Genomic DNA, 14,037 nt, shown 5'->3' with positions numbered 1-14,037 from the left:
TGGTTTTGGCAGATCAGCTCCTCCCACTGCAATCACATCATCAGTGAAGCTCCTCCCACTGCAATCACATCATCATCACTGAAGCTCCTCCCACTGCAGTTTGACAATAAATGCTGAAATATTCCCATCAGTTTACAATTGAGGATGAGTATCAAAGCATCAGGAAGAGCTGAAATCTGCAAAAACAGAGAGAAGATGAGAGATCCAGAACCCTGCAGAATCAAACACACTGAAGATACTGAAGAACAAGCAGGTTGGTGTTTATTTTTCTTTCTGTATTAATAGTGCTGATGGTTATAAAGCTTCAAGCTGATTTTGATCGACAATAAAGTCGTTTTTTAGTAATATTTATGTTAGATAATTGTGTAGTTAAAAATATTAAATAGTTACACAGGATTTTTGATTATGTTTAAATAATTTGAAGATCTCATGAACCTAAATATTGTATTACATTTGTCAGGGTTCAACAGGGTTACTGAAAATTAACCATTTTTATTTTTATTTCAGAGTTGATAGAAGAAAGCAAGGGGAATCAAGAACTGAGGGAATATGAGAAAAATTTGAGTTGCTCTCAAACCAAACAGAAAGATTTAAAGAAAAGAGCCCAGAAATCTTTCACCTGCACTCAGTGTGGAAAGAGTTTGACAAGCAAATATAAATTTGATGTTCACATGAGAGTTCATAATGGAGAAAATCCATTCACTTGTGATCAGTGTGGGAAGAGTTTCACACACTCATCATCCCTTAAGGTACACATGAACATCCACACTGGAGAGAAACCATATCAGTGTTTACACTGTGACAAGAGATTCATTCAGTCAGGAAATCTGAAAACACATGAGAGGGTCCACACCGGAGACAAACCGTACAAGTGTTCACACTGTGACAAGAGATTCAGTCTGTCAGGAAATCTGACAATACATGAGAGGATCCACACTGGAGAGAAACCGTACACATGTGATCAGTGCGGGAAGAGTTTTGCACAAAAAGTACTACTTGAAATACACATGAGAGTTCATACTGGAGAGAAACCGTTTGCTTGTGATCAGTGTGAAAAGAGATTCATGCAATCATCAACCCTTAAGAAGCACATGAACATCCACACCAGAGAGAAGCTGTATGTGTGTGATCAATGCGGCAAAACATTTTTGTGGGCTTCAGGCCTAAAGGAACACCTGAAAGTTCATACAAAGGAGAAACCACATTCATGTCATTTGTGTGGAAAGAGTTTTTCAAGTCTTCAATATTTGAAAGTACATCAGAAAACACACTCTGGTGTGGGAGAGTACATGTGCTTTGAGTGTGAAAAGACTTTTACTACAGCGAACAGTTTAAAACTGCATGAGCGGATCCACACTGGAGAAAAACCTTTCAAGTGTTCACACTGTGACAAGAGATTCAGTGATTCATCAAGTCTCACAAGACATGAGGGGATCCACACAGGAGAGAAACCGTATCACTGCACTGAATGTGGGATGTGTTTCATTCAATCATCTTCTCTACACAGACATACAAAAAACAAGCACAATTAGATCATCTTTACATCCAGGACTTTCAGATCTGATGCTGCGTCCTCACCAAATGAGACACAATAATGCATCAAGCAATAAGATGTCATCTAGAAAAATGTGTCCTAACCAGTCACTACAAACGACATGATGACGAAACATTATATAAAGTTTCACAGTGAATTAATTTCATCTTCAGATTCAAATGAGTTTCAGATTAACTCAAAGATGGAGTTCCTTCCCAAAGAACAATGTCAAAAAGTTGTATTCCTGTGAATTTATTATTGATTAAATGTATCTTTTTATCAATACATTACTTCTACTTTTCACTTTTAATAACTTATCAACTTGTAGAGTCTGCTGATTGTATGTTTTTAGTTTATAAGTCTGAAATCCATTGAGTGTTATGTTTGCTTTTTAAATTCTGTTTTAAATTTCTCAATAAAACTTTTGAATTTAATTGAAAGCCTTTATTGTTATTGTATTTTTCTGCGTACACTGAAATAGTAATAGTAGCACTGTTCATTAAGAAGACTAATTTTGTAAACATAAGCAATTCATTTTAATTATAGATAAGTGCGAACTGGGTGCTTTTTCAAACGTTTCCTGTTCAACGCTTTTAAGAGAGACTGAGATTTAATTGTAATATGCTTTTCATTGTTGTTTTTAAAATTCTTCCACTTAAGATGTATTTAGGAAATGCAGATGCAAGATATACTGTCATGTAGCTTCACAACTGATCCTTCTGTGCTTCTCTTGTAAGTAGGAATGAAAATGAATACCTGAACCCCATAGCCCTGTGGCTATGAAAGACTGTAGTATCAGTAAGCTGTAATGTTCACTGTTCTCTGGAAATAAAGGAAATACACTTACAATTTATTATTGCGTCATAAATATTATCAAGCTAACTGTATCTTGCCAAATGTTCCTACATGTGATAATATCAAGTCTCTGAATGTCACGCACTGCCGTGGAGATGAGCCAGGAGAAACTTGCAGGAAACCGGAGTAATGATGAAACGGATATTTATTGAAGAAACATGGTAAATCAAAACAGAAAGAAACAGGAACTACGGACACATTTACACATAGGCGGGTATTTAGAGAAATGCATATTTCCACCCCTCCGTTTTCAAAAATAATATTTGTGCACACAACATCGTTTTCAAAAAACTTGTCATTTATATCAACCCGCATAAATACGCCATCGAGCGCCATGATAACTATCCCAAACCTATAGGCGGCAGTATAGGGAAAATAAAAAAGCCATGCAAGCCAATCAAAATCCTCAGAATCGACACCAACGAATAACACAAGCGACTTCCTTTTCCTTTCAAAACAGAAAACATGGGGCGAGGTTCGTTTGTGTGGACAGACAGCGAAGTTGAATTACTCCTTCGTGTACACTGTAAAAAGTTTGCTGTAAATTTTACAGTAACTTACTGGCAGCTGGATGCCAGTAAGTTACTGGCAGCTGGATGCCAGTAAGTTACTGTAAAAATGTTTACAGTATTATTACTGTAAGTGCATTTACAGTACTAAAAGGTATTTACTGTAATTTCATTTACAGTATTTTTACTGTAATTTCATTTACAGTGTTTTTACTGTATCTTCAATTACAGTATTTTTACTGTATTTTCAATTACAGTATCAGTACTATAGAGTTTATTTTCATTTATTTTAAACATTTTTTACCTGTAAAAACAATCCAATTAACCTACAGCACTGTAATTCAAGATTTTTACCACCCCAACCCCATAAAAATCACAATAACTCATAAGCATTAGTTCTGATAATATTCTTTTTAATTGTTGAACATTTTCTTTTTAAAAGTACAGAGACTTTGTATCATGGCAAACATACACATACTGAAAAGCAAAAATAAGTAAGTACACTACCAGTCATAAGTTTTTGAACACTAAGATTTTTTTAAAGAATTCTCTTCTGCTTACCAAGCCTGCATTAATTTGATCCAAATTTAATTTATTCCTTTGATCAAAGCTGAATTTTCAGCATCATTACTCGTCTTCAGTATCACATGATCCTTCAGAAATCATTCTAGTATGCTGATAAACATTTTATTTAATTTTTAGATTTTTCAGGATTCTTTGATGAATAGAAAGATATTATTTAGCAAGGATGATTTCAATTGATCAAAAGTGATAATAAAGACATTCATAATGTTACAAACTATTTCTATTTCAGATAAATGCTGTTTATCTGAACTTTCTATTCATCAAAGAAACCTGAAAAAAAATGTACTCCACTGTTTTTAGCATTATAATAATTTCAGCAACATCATAATAATAGTTTTTGAGCAGAAAATCAAATTATTAGAATGATTTCTGAAGGATCATGTGACTGCAGTAATGATGCTAAAAATTAAGCTTTGATCACAGCAATAAATTACATTTTAAAATATATTCAAAAAGAAAACAGTTATTTTAAATAATAAAAATGGTTCAAAAGTGTATTGTTTTTGCTGTACTTTGGATCAAATGAATGCAGGCTTAGTGAGCAGAAGAGACCTTCTTTAAAAACATTTAAAATCTTACTGTTCAAAAGCTTTGTCTGGTAGTGTTAATAAAATAAAATCATACAGTAAAAATGTGTTTGTGTTGTGTTAAATTTTAGTAGTTTTGAGTCAAAGTTGACAAGCTCTCTGATGAGAAACGGCAGAATGGGATTCAGGCTGATGCTTGCTGTTTGCACCCTCTTTCCAGAAGTCCATCTGATCTGTGACTGTCAATGCATTTGCTGCCACAAAGGTTGACTGTCTGAACGAACCTGCAAGCACAAGAAAAACAGTGTTTAAAGAATTTGCCTCAACTGTCGAACTTGGTGCTGTATGCATTTTAAAAAAAATTATATACTACATACGAACGCAGTAGTAAGAAAAAAAACTGAAGAAACTTTTTCTTGAAATTTTTTATAAAGAATTTTATGAATGGGTCAGTAAGTTACTGATTCTAGGTGTTTAAAAAAGGTAAATTCATTCAGTAATGAAACACTGCTGTGTGCAGAGATGCACAACATGGCTTTGTTAAGAACCGTTTTTACTAAATGGAGCAAAAAGACAATATTTTCTTCTTGATTTAAATCACTTAATATTACATTCTTGTTTATTGAATTTTGTTGCCCTGACACTTAGTAAAGTCTGCCACAGACCATGCTAAATGCTAACCAATCTATTCATATAAACATTCTAAACAGGTGTGTGTTTCCTAGAAAGTCTGTGCATATAATAGGCCTACTATGATTAAAAATCTATATTTGTTGCTTTACAGTAACAATAATCTAAATTGACAGACAGTAAGATTGCTATTATGAATTTAAATGTTACAGTAAGTTAAAGATACCTGAAGCAGCTGCATTTTGCTGTTTAAATGCTGGTTTAATAGAAATAATTTTAATGCGCATGCAAACTCAATCTTGATGGTAATAAAAAACATTCCCAGGAAATAAATACCTTACAAATGTGTACTTTAAATACAATATAACTTGCTTAGGATAAAAGCATCTGAAAAATGCATGAATGTAAATGCAATGTAAAACAAAATATGTTTTAGGTTACCTTATTCTGCATGTCTGTAAAATGGACAGCTGGCTGTATGATGATTCTGCATCTGATGGTCAGCATCCAGTTAGTGCTTGGAGAAATCTCCTGTAACAGACAGTGTCACAACACCCTTTTAGTGTTACTATAGTTTATGATCAGAAAAGACAACTACTGTACAGTAATAAAATTTACATTTTTAATAAAATAAACATTTATAATATTTATTAGCAAAACTTGCTATATTAATATATTGCTAGCTCGTTACTCTCTTTAAAAAGTTAACCTGTTCTGCAAGTCAGTGGAGAACAGCAGCCTGTGGCTAATTTGGCTAATTTAGTAACGTTAACATTAACGTTAGTTAAATTGATGAAAGGGGAAGCTCACCTGTTGTTTGCACCGCGACGACGGCAATCACCAGAAAAGACTCTAATACACCTCCGATGCAGACGACATGACCACAAGACCACAAACTTGAAAATAAAACACAAAAGATGCAGTTAACCGCGGTGTTCAGTTTTACCTCAGTGTTTCATGTTAGCGCGCTGTTTATGTCACGTCTGTCACTGAAGGGACCGTCTATAAAGTTACATACGACATTCATACACACATTTCTTACTTCATCATTTGAAGAGAATTACCTTGCTAGCTATAAAGAGGCAGCGTTTAAAAGATATTATGCTGCTCTGTGACTAACGTTAAGTTTGTCAACTTCGGCTTACTGACATTATTAGCTTACCAGTTCATGTTATCGTCGATACTATGGCAGTCATTCACAGAAGAAGATCCAAAATACACCTCCGCGCTCCGACGTTACAGACGACATCCAGACCAGAAACTTGAAAATAACAAACAAAAGAAGGGCTTGAAAATACAGTTTAAAATCTCCACAGAAACAGTGGTGTTGCTTAACGCACTTTACCTCAGTATTTCACCTCAGTTTGCTGTTAAGCTTGAGTAAGGGCTCGTCAGACGAACTAACTTGCATTAAAGGGCAGCCGAATATACAAACGTGTTTCTCAGTTTAAATAAAGTTTATTTCGACTAATATAGGTCACCTTAATTTACTCACCAGTCCATGTTTTCACCGTTATGGCGGCGCCCCGGCCGTCAGTCAGAAAAAAAAGGCTACCGACATGAAAAACACGATGAATATTGTTAGTTTGCTGTTAACAAGTGAAAACAAATTAAAATTGTTCAGTTTTTCATAAAACAGAAATAATATACTAACCTTTTTGTCGAGTTAATGATGCAACATTTCTCTTTTGTCCTCTTTACCGCCACTTCCTCTCAACAGGAAAAAAAAAATCTCCCTTGCCATTGGTCAATTTTTCGCGGGCAAGTTCACTACTGTAAACGGATTTACAGTAGTGGAGAATTACAGTAGTGATCATATATTTTCCCATAATCCTTTGCAGTTTACAGTAAAATACTGTATATACATTTTACAGTATCTTACTGTAGATATTACAGTAAAATACTGTTCAAAATACAAAAATCGGTTACAGTGTAGCGTTGGACTACAAGGCAAGGAAAGCCCAAGACAATGTCGACTGGGAATCTTGCCAGTCCAAATATGTCGACATGTTGGCCCAATTCTTGGAGCAATACCCGTCCGAGACCAACCAGGACTTTCCTCATGTGAAGGAAGAGATAACGCGAGCCAATCTGACAACGAAACTTAAGGCAATAAGAGGGAAATACAGAAATTCAGTAGACACTGGACGCAGGAGTGGCCACGGAAGAGGGGTGCTCCTCTACTTCGAGTTGTGTGAGCAGGTTTGGGGTGGTTCTCCAGCCACTACGAACATCGCCTCCAGCATCGAGACCCACGAACTGGAAGATTCCGTCGCTCCTTCCCCCGCCACATCATCTGCGTCCTTGGTGGAAGTGGACGCCGAGTCTGAAGCAGGGGTTCAAGATGTTGATGGTAGTGTGGCCATCAACCCCACAGTGAAGCAGAGGAGAGACCTGCTTCAGGTATGTATTTATTGTCATATCATTGTAGTGTATTGTTGGCTTTGTTTCAATGAATGTGTGGATGTATCTGTGAAATTTAAGATCATACTAGCCTTCCAATGAAGCACGTTTTAATTTCTGTATTCCTATAGTCTGTTGTGAATCGTGACATTTAGTGTTAAGTACTTGTTCATAGATTGACTATGCTGAGGGGAAATATAGGCCATCATTAATCATGGTAATATCAAATGTGATTTTTTTTTTGGATAGGTATACTTCTGTAAATGATAATGTTAATGAGTTTTAATACATTTTCTTTGGTCTACTCTGTAAAGGCTAAACTGAAGGCACACCGGTATGAATGGTTAAAGAGGAAGCTACCCGCTGAGGCCCAGTGGTGAAATGCTGTTGAGGATGACAGAAATGTCAAGAAGAAACTTGTGGAAATTATTGAGACCTCAGAAAAGCATGCATCGGAGAATTTCTCTAAAATAACAAATACCCTGGATAGGCCAACATCATCAATTGCAGATGGGTGTGCTCTCCTGCGTCAAGTTGTGCAGCCATCGCCACCGCCACATTACAATATCCCATTTGAGGGAAGAGGTCCTTATGGACCATATGCACACACTCCACCAGTACACACACACTCCTGTTTCCCAAATTCAGTACCAATTCAGCATTCATTCCCACCCAACTCGTCAGCTGACAACAGACCACCCAATGCAGTGCCACTCAGCACCATCAACATAACTGATTTGACACACACACCTGTTGAGGGCATGCAGGGTCAGTTTTCATATACCCAAGCCCTTAAGGAAGTTTAGCAGTCAGTCTCAAGGTGGGTGAAGGGCAGAAACTGCATTTTGACCAATGAGAAGTCCTGTCCTTCCTGGGTTTGGCAGCAAAGGTCATCTTCTTGAGGTGTCTGGCTGTTGTCCTGGCATCATTATCTGATGGCATTGGACAATTTTCTTATGTTAGTCCACCAAGATTCAATCAAAATGTGGCAAACGTTTTGTGTTTGCTGCACACTGATGGCACTGGTAACTGATCCAATACCAAATATATTTAGTTATGTATGTAATAATGCAGGAAATATTAAACATGAACATACGTATATCTTATTGTCACAGTTTGGTGGGTTGAGGAGTGGAGAATGGAGGAGAAGAACCGGAGTAAATGCAAAAAGAACAGTTTATTAAATACTGAATATATTACAAAACAAACAAAAACCAGGAGCAAAACGGAGAACATGTAACATAGTCAACGACGGACAAACGGGGAGTGTAAACACAGACTCTAAATACTCTGAAAACAAGGCGTGGTCATAAACAAGGTAACAAGACAGGTGAATCAAATCAAAGCTAAGTGGGAACGAACCACATGACACAGAGTAACAGGGGAAGACAAAGGGAAAAACCAACTGACGTTCAAGTGAGGGGGGAAAACTATGAGGGGCCGTATAGGCCATAATTATTGAAAGGCCTCTTACAAACACTAGTGAAACGAAAAACATTGATAAACCTTAGTGAAATTCATTCATATGCATTACTGAAAACTTCTTACAAACACTAGTGAAAACATTGATAAACCTTAGTGAAATTCATTCATATGCATTACTGAAAACCTCTTACAAACACTAGTGAAAACATTGATAAACCTTAGTGAAATTCATTCATATGCATTACTGAAAACTTCTTACAAACACTAGTGAAAACATTGATAAACCTTAGTGAAATTCATTCATATGCATTACTGAAAACTTCTTACAAACACTAGTGAAAACATTGATAAACCTTAGTGAAATTCATTCAGATGCATTACTGAAAACTTCTTACAAACACTAGTGAAAACATTGATAAACCTTAGTGAAATTCATTCATACGCATTGCTGAAAAACCTCTTACATACACTAGTGAAAACATTGATAAACCTTAGTGAAATTCTTTTATACACATAACTGAAATAAGTGAAGATTTCAGTAGAGGATGAGAGAGCTAATTTCACTTGAAACGGAAGTTGTGTCAACACTTCCGCTTAATTTGGCGCATCCGCTTCGTGGAGGTTAATCGTAAATTGTCCGAAGCTTTAAATATTTTTAAACAACATTTTATCATCGTCAGGTACAATTTTGAAAGTGGTACGACACCGCACGATGTTACGGAGCTCGCGCCGGGTTGATCTGTCATGGCTCTGTGACCGATCGCGCGGGGAGGACGTGTTCGCTTCGATTCACTGACAGCGTGGAGCAAACAGTTCATGGCTGTTAATAGTCTGAGTTGTCTGAGGCTTTTCATATTTTAAACAACATTTTACTGTCGTCAAGTACAATTCCGAAAGTGGGACGAAACAGCGCGATGTTACAGAGTTCGCACCGCGCAGGCCTGTCATAAGCGCGGCTCTGACTGTGACCGACTCCCCGCACAGGCACACGGGGAGGACATGTTCACTTCGCTAGCGCCACCGAGTTGATAGCGCTGGCGTCAGCCTCTTTTCCTACTACACAGTAATTCGTGATTTTCATTGCATATAACATACTGTAAATCAGTATTTATTATACAATTCTTTTACTTATTATTTTTCTACCACAGCAAAGAACTGCACGTAGCAGAGACGTAATAGGCTACTGTAAGTTAGTCCTCTGGAGGAGCGTCCAACATTGTTTAGCACGTCCAAGTGTTTATTTTTGTAGGCTACTTTATTGTTTTTTATTTAGTTAGTTTATTTTAATTTAATTTAATCTGCCAAAAACATGTTTACACCTACGTACTCTTTAGTATGTTCCATATTTCCACAATGAAAAAATAATGAATAATGTCCTGGAAGAAAATTACGAGTACTTTACAGCTTTCCAGCCCAAAGCAGGTAACACTACTATTTACATGTAGTAATGATAATAATAATAAAAAAATGAACACATGAACTCTAAATGTTCGCCCCACGCTGTCAGCGAATCGAAGCGAACACGTCTTGCTGCGCGGTCGGTCACAGAGCCATGACGGATCAGCCGGGGGCGAGCTCTGTAACCATAGATGTATATATACTGTACATAGATTCCTCATTAGCGACTGTTTCTATGGGCCGTTATGCGTACTCTTCAGGCTCACACTCGAGCTGGGCTCTCCCCTTCCCAAGGGAAGGGTCCCTAACGAGCGCCCCCTCGACGGGATGGGCGTTCCTCCCTGGCCTTCAGGGTTAGGAGTCTATCCTCATAAGTTCCTGCTCCGGGGGATTTATGTCCCGTTGAGACAGGAACATAAGTCCACCTAGACTGGGGTCTGTCGATCCCCCTGTTAGCCCGAGGGCAGGGTCGATTCAACCGAGGTAGTACTCCCCTTTCTGCAGAAGGGGTTTATTTAGAGTACTGTTTCTCGTTGACAGAGCCAGGTTCTCCTCCCGGTTCATCTGGGTTAGGGGCCTGTCCTTCTCGTCCAGGCTGATTCTCACTCTTCAGGCCTCACGCACGAGCTGGGCTCTCCCCTTTCCGAGGAAACTGCATTTTGACCAATGAGAAGTCCTGTCTTTCATGGGTTTGGTAGCAAAGGTCATCTTCTTGAGGTGTCTGGCTGTTGTCCTGGCATCATTATCTGATGGCATTGGACAGTTTACTTATGTTGTTCCACCAAGACTCAATCACACTGTCTCCACCCTCTGTACCACGTCAAGGTGGGTCCCCTGACAAGGCTCCGAACCGGTGCCAGATTTATCACAAATTGAGCATAAATTATGGGAATACTAGGGAATAGCAATATGGCGGTGTGGTGGCTTCACTTATATGACATTATGAGGAATCCAGTTATAGATTAGTGGTGTAAATTTATGATAATGGATTACCACAGTCATGTGAACTTAAAACACATGCATTTAGTGGCAATAAAGTCCTCAAGACATATCAGATTTTCTCTATTCATTCAGGTTTTCATTCCTACTTACAACATAAGCACAGAAGAATCAGTTGCAAAGCTACAGAACAGTATATCTTGCATCTACATTTCATAAATACATCTTTATATGGAAGAATAAGTCAGTCAACAATAATAATAATAATAAAAAAAATTTAAATTAAATCTCAGCCTCTCTTAAAAGTGTTGAACAAGACCAGTGTCCTGAACAAGAGCAGTTTGTAGAAAGCAAACTACAAGACATTCATATGCATTATAAGACAATCTAACATAATATGAAAGTCAAAAGAAAACACACTGATGTCTTTTATATCATGAAGCAAAATGGCATACAGGAACAAATCCTTTTAAAAATTTTCTTTGGGGAAGAACTCCATCTTGGAGTTGATCAAAACCAGCAGATCTAATCTATTAGTTTTAGTGATCGTGTATATTTCCAAAGTGACGGAAGGTACACCACAAAAAAATCTTCAGCTTTTTTTTTTTTTTTAACAAATTGAGTTAGCTTAATCATTTCTAAATTAATTGTACTTTTAATCTAATTTCAATCAGCTCCGCTTCAAAATATGCAAGACTTCCAGACAACTTTTCCATATGTATACACCTATGCACTGACATAGCTTACCTTTTTTTTTTTTTTTTTTGATCTTGTCATGTTCTTGTGATCTAGACACAACAAAATATCTGGAAACTTCAGAAAGTAAAAAAAAACAACAACAACAACAACAAAAAAATCTATCATAGGCATGCTTGCATGCTTTTCTGATTAGTTAAAAATGCCTATCCTGTCTAACAGCAAATAATATAAGGTGATTTTGGCAGATCAGCTCCTCCCACTGCAATCGCATCATCAATGAAGCTCCTCCGACTGCAACCACATAATCAGTGAAGCCCCTCCCACTGCAGTTTGCCAATAAATGCATCAGGAAGAGCTGAAATATGCCAAGACTGAGTTTATTAAAGAGAACAGAGAGAAGATGAGAGACCCAGAGCCCTGCAGAATCAAACAAACTGAAGATACTGAAGAACAAACAGGTTGGTGTTTTTGTTTCTTTCTTTATAGTGCTGATGGTTATAAAGCTTCAAGCTGATTTAGATTGGTTGTAAAGTACTTTTCAGTAATATTTATGTTAGATAATTGTGTAGTTAAACATATTTTATAGTTACACAGGATTTGTGATTATGTTTAAATGTAATAATTTGAAGATCAATGTACATCAACATTTGTCAGGGTTCATCAGGGTTAGAGTTACTGAAAATGAACCATTTTTATCTTTATTTCAGAGTTGATTGAAGAAAACAAGGATAATCAAGATCTGAGGGAATTTGAAAAAAAAAAATCATGCCAAAAGAGTTGAGTTTGAGCTCTCAAACCAAACAGAAAGATTTAAAGAAAAGAGCCCAGAAATCTTTCACCTGCACTCAGTGTGGAAAGAGTTTGACAAGCAAATATAAATTTGATGTTCACATGAGAGTTCATAATGGAGAAAATCCGTTCACTTGTGATCAGTGCGGGAAGAGTTTCACACACTCATCAACCCTTAAGAATCACATGAACATCCACACTGGAAATAAACCTTACAAGTGTTCACACTGTGAAAAGAGATTCAGTTATTCAGGACATCTAAAAAAACATGAGAGGATCCACACTGGAGAGAAACCGCACACATGTGATCAGTGCGGGAAGAGTTTTGCCCTCAAAGGACAACTTGCAGCACACATGAGAGTTCACACTGGAGAGAAACCGTACGCATGTGATCAGTGTGAAAAGAGTTTCACCCGGTCATCAGTCCTTAAGAAACACATGAACATCCACACCAGAGAGAAGATTTGGGCATGTGATCAATGCAACACAATCTTTTTGTGGGCTTCGGGCCTAAAGGAACACCTGAAAGTTCATACAAAGGAGAAACCACATTCATGTGATTTTTGTGGAAAGAGTTTTTCAAGTCTTAAATATTTAAAAGTACATCAGAAAATACACACTGGTGTGAGAGACTACATGCACTTTGAGTGTGAAAAGACTTTACCTACAGCGAGCAGTTTAAAACTGCATGAGAGGATCAACACTGGAGAGAAACCGTATCACTGCACTGAATGTGAGAAGAGTTTCAAGCATTTATCTTCTCTTCAATATCATGCAAAAAACAAGCACAGTAAGTAGATCATCTTCAGATCCAGCACTTTCAGATCTGATGCCGCGTCTTCACCAAGTGTGATACAATAATGCATCAAGCAGTGAAATATCATCTGGATAAATTTGGCCTAAACAGTCATTACAAGAAATGCAAGTTTCAGTTTAACTTAAAGATGGAATTTCTCCCCAAAGAACAACATCAAAAAGTGGTACTCCTGTGTATAATTTAGTCTCATGATATAAATTATATCATTGTACTGTCCTATGAGTTTCATATTATTCACTTAGTTTGCTTAGGCTTTTATGAAGTAGACACTTTTTCAAACTGTTCCTGTTCAGCGCTTTTAAGAGAGACTGAGATTGAATATAAATCTGCTTTCATTGTTGTTTTTTAAAATGACTGAGTTATTCTTCCACGTAAGATGTATTTAGGAAACGCCGATGCATGATATACTGTCATGCAGCTTCACAACTGATCCTTCTGTGCATCTCTTGTAAGTAGGAATTGAGTTATGATTAAATGTTCTGCTTTTTATTTTTAATAATTTATCAACTTGTAGAGTCTGCTGATTGTATGCTTTTAGTTTTTAAGTCTGGAAGCCATTAAGTGTTAATGTTTGCTTTTTAAATTCTGTTTTAAATTTATCAATAAACTTTTGAATTGAATTGAAAGCCTTTATTGTCAGTGTTTTCTGCATACACTGAAATTAGTAGCACTGTTCATTAAAAAGACTCATTTTGTTAACATAAGCAATACATTTAAATTATAGAAAAGTGCAAACTGGGTGCTTTTTCACAAGGTTCCTCTTTTTGTAAGTAGGAATTAATACCTGAATCAAGTATTAAATGAGCCCTGTGGCTAAATTATGGAAGACTCACAATTTATTTTTGCCTCATAAATATTATCAAGCTAACTGTATATTGCCAACTGATTCTACATGTGATAATGTCAATAAATTTGCAATCCAAAAGT

General features: G+C 36.8%; 1 protein-coding gene across 1 annotated transcript in view; it reads left to right on the top strand.

The window, feature by feature from the left end:
• Window positions 1-14,037, top strand: part of LOC141342771 (uncharacterized) — a 68,693-nt gene that overhangs the window by 14,981 nt on the left and 39,675 nt on the right. Inside the window, exons 5-7 of the mRNA XM_073847342.1 lie at window positions 612-1,477; window positions 6,572-7,043; window positions 12,354-12,869. Of these exons, the coding sequence (XP_073703443.1) occupies window positions 612-1,477; window positions 6,572-7,043; window positions 12,354-12,869 (1,854 nt within the window). The remainder of the gene's footprint in view (window positions 1-611; window positions 1,478-6,571; window positions 7,044-12,353; window positions 12,870-14,037) is intronic.

The sequence above is a fragment of the Garra rufa genome, chromosome 1 (assembly GCF_049309525.1).
Source record: "Garra rufa chromosome 1, GarRuf1.0, whole genome shotgun sequence".
In the NCBI taxonomy this organism is placed as follows: Eukaryota; Metazoa; Chordata; class Actinopteri; order Cypriniformes; family Cyprinidae; genus Garra; species Garra rufa.
This window is presented reverse-complemented; position numbering and strand designations above follow the sequence as displayed.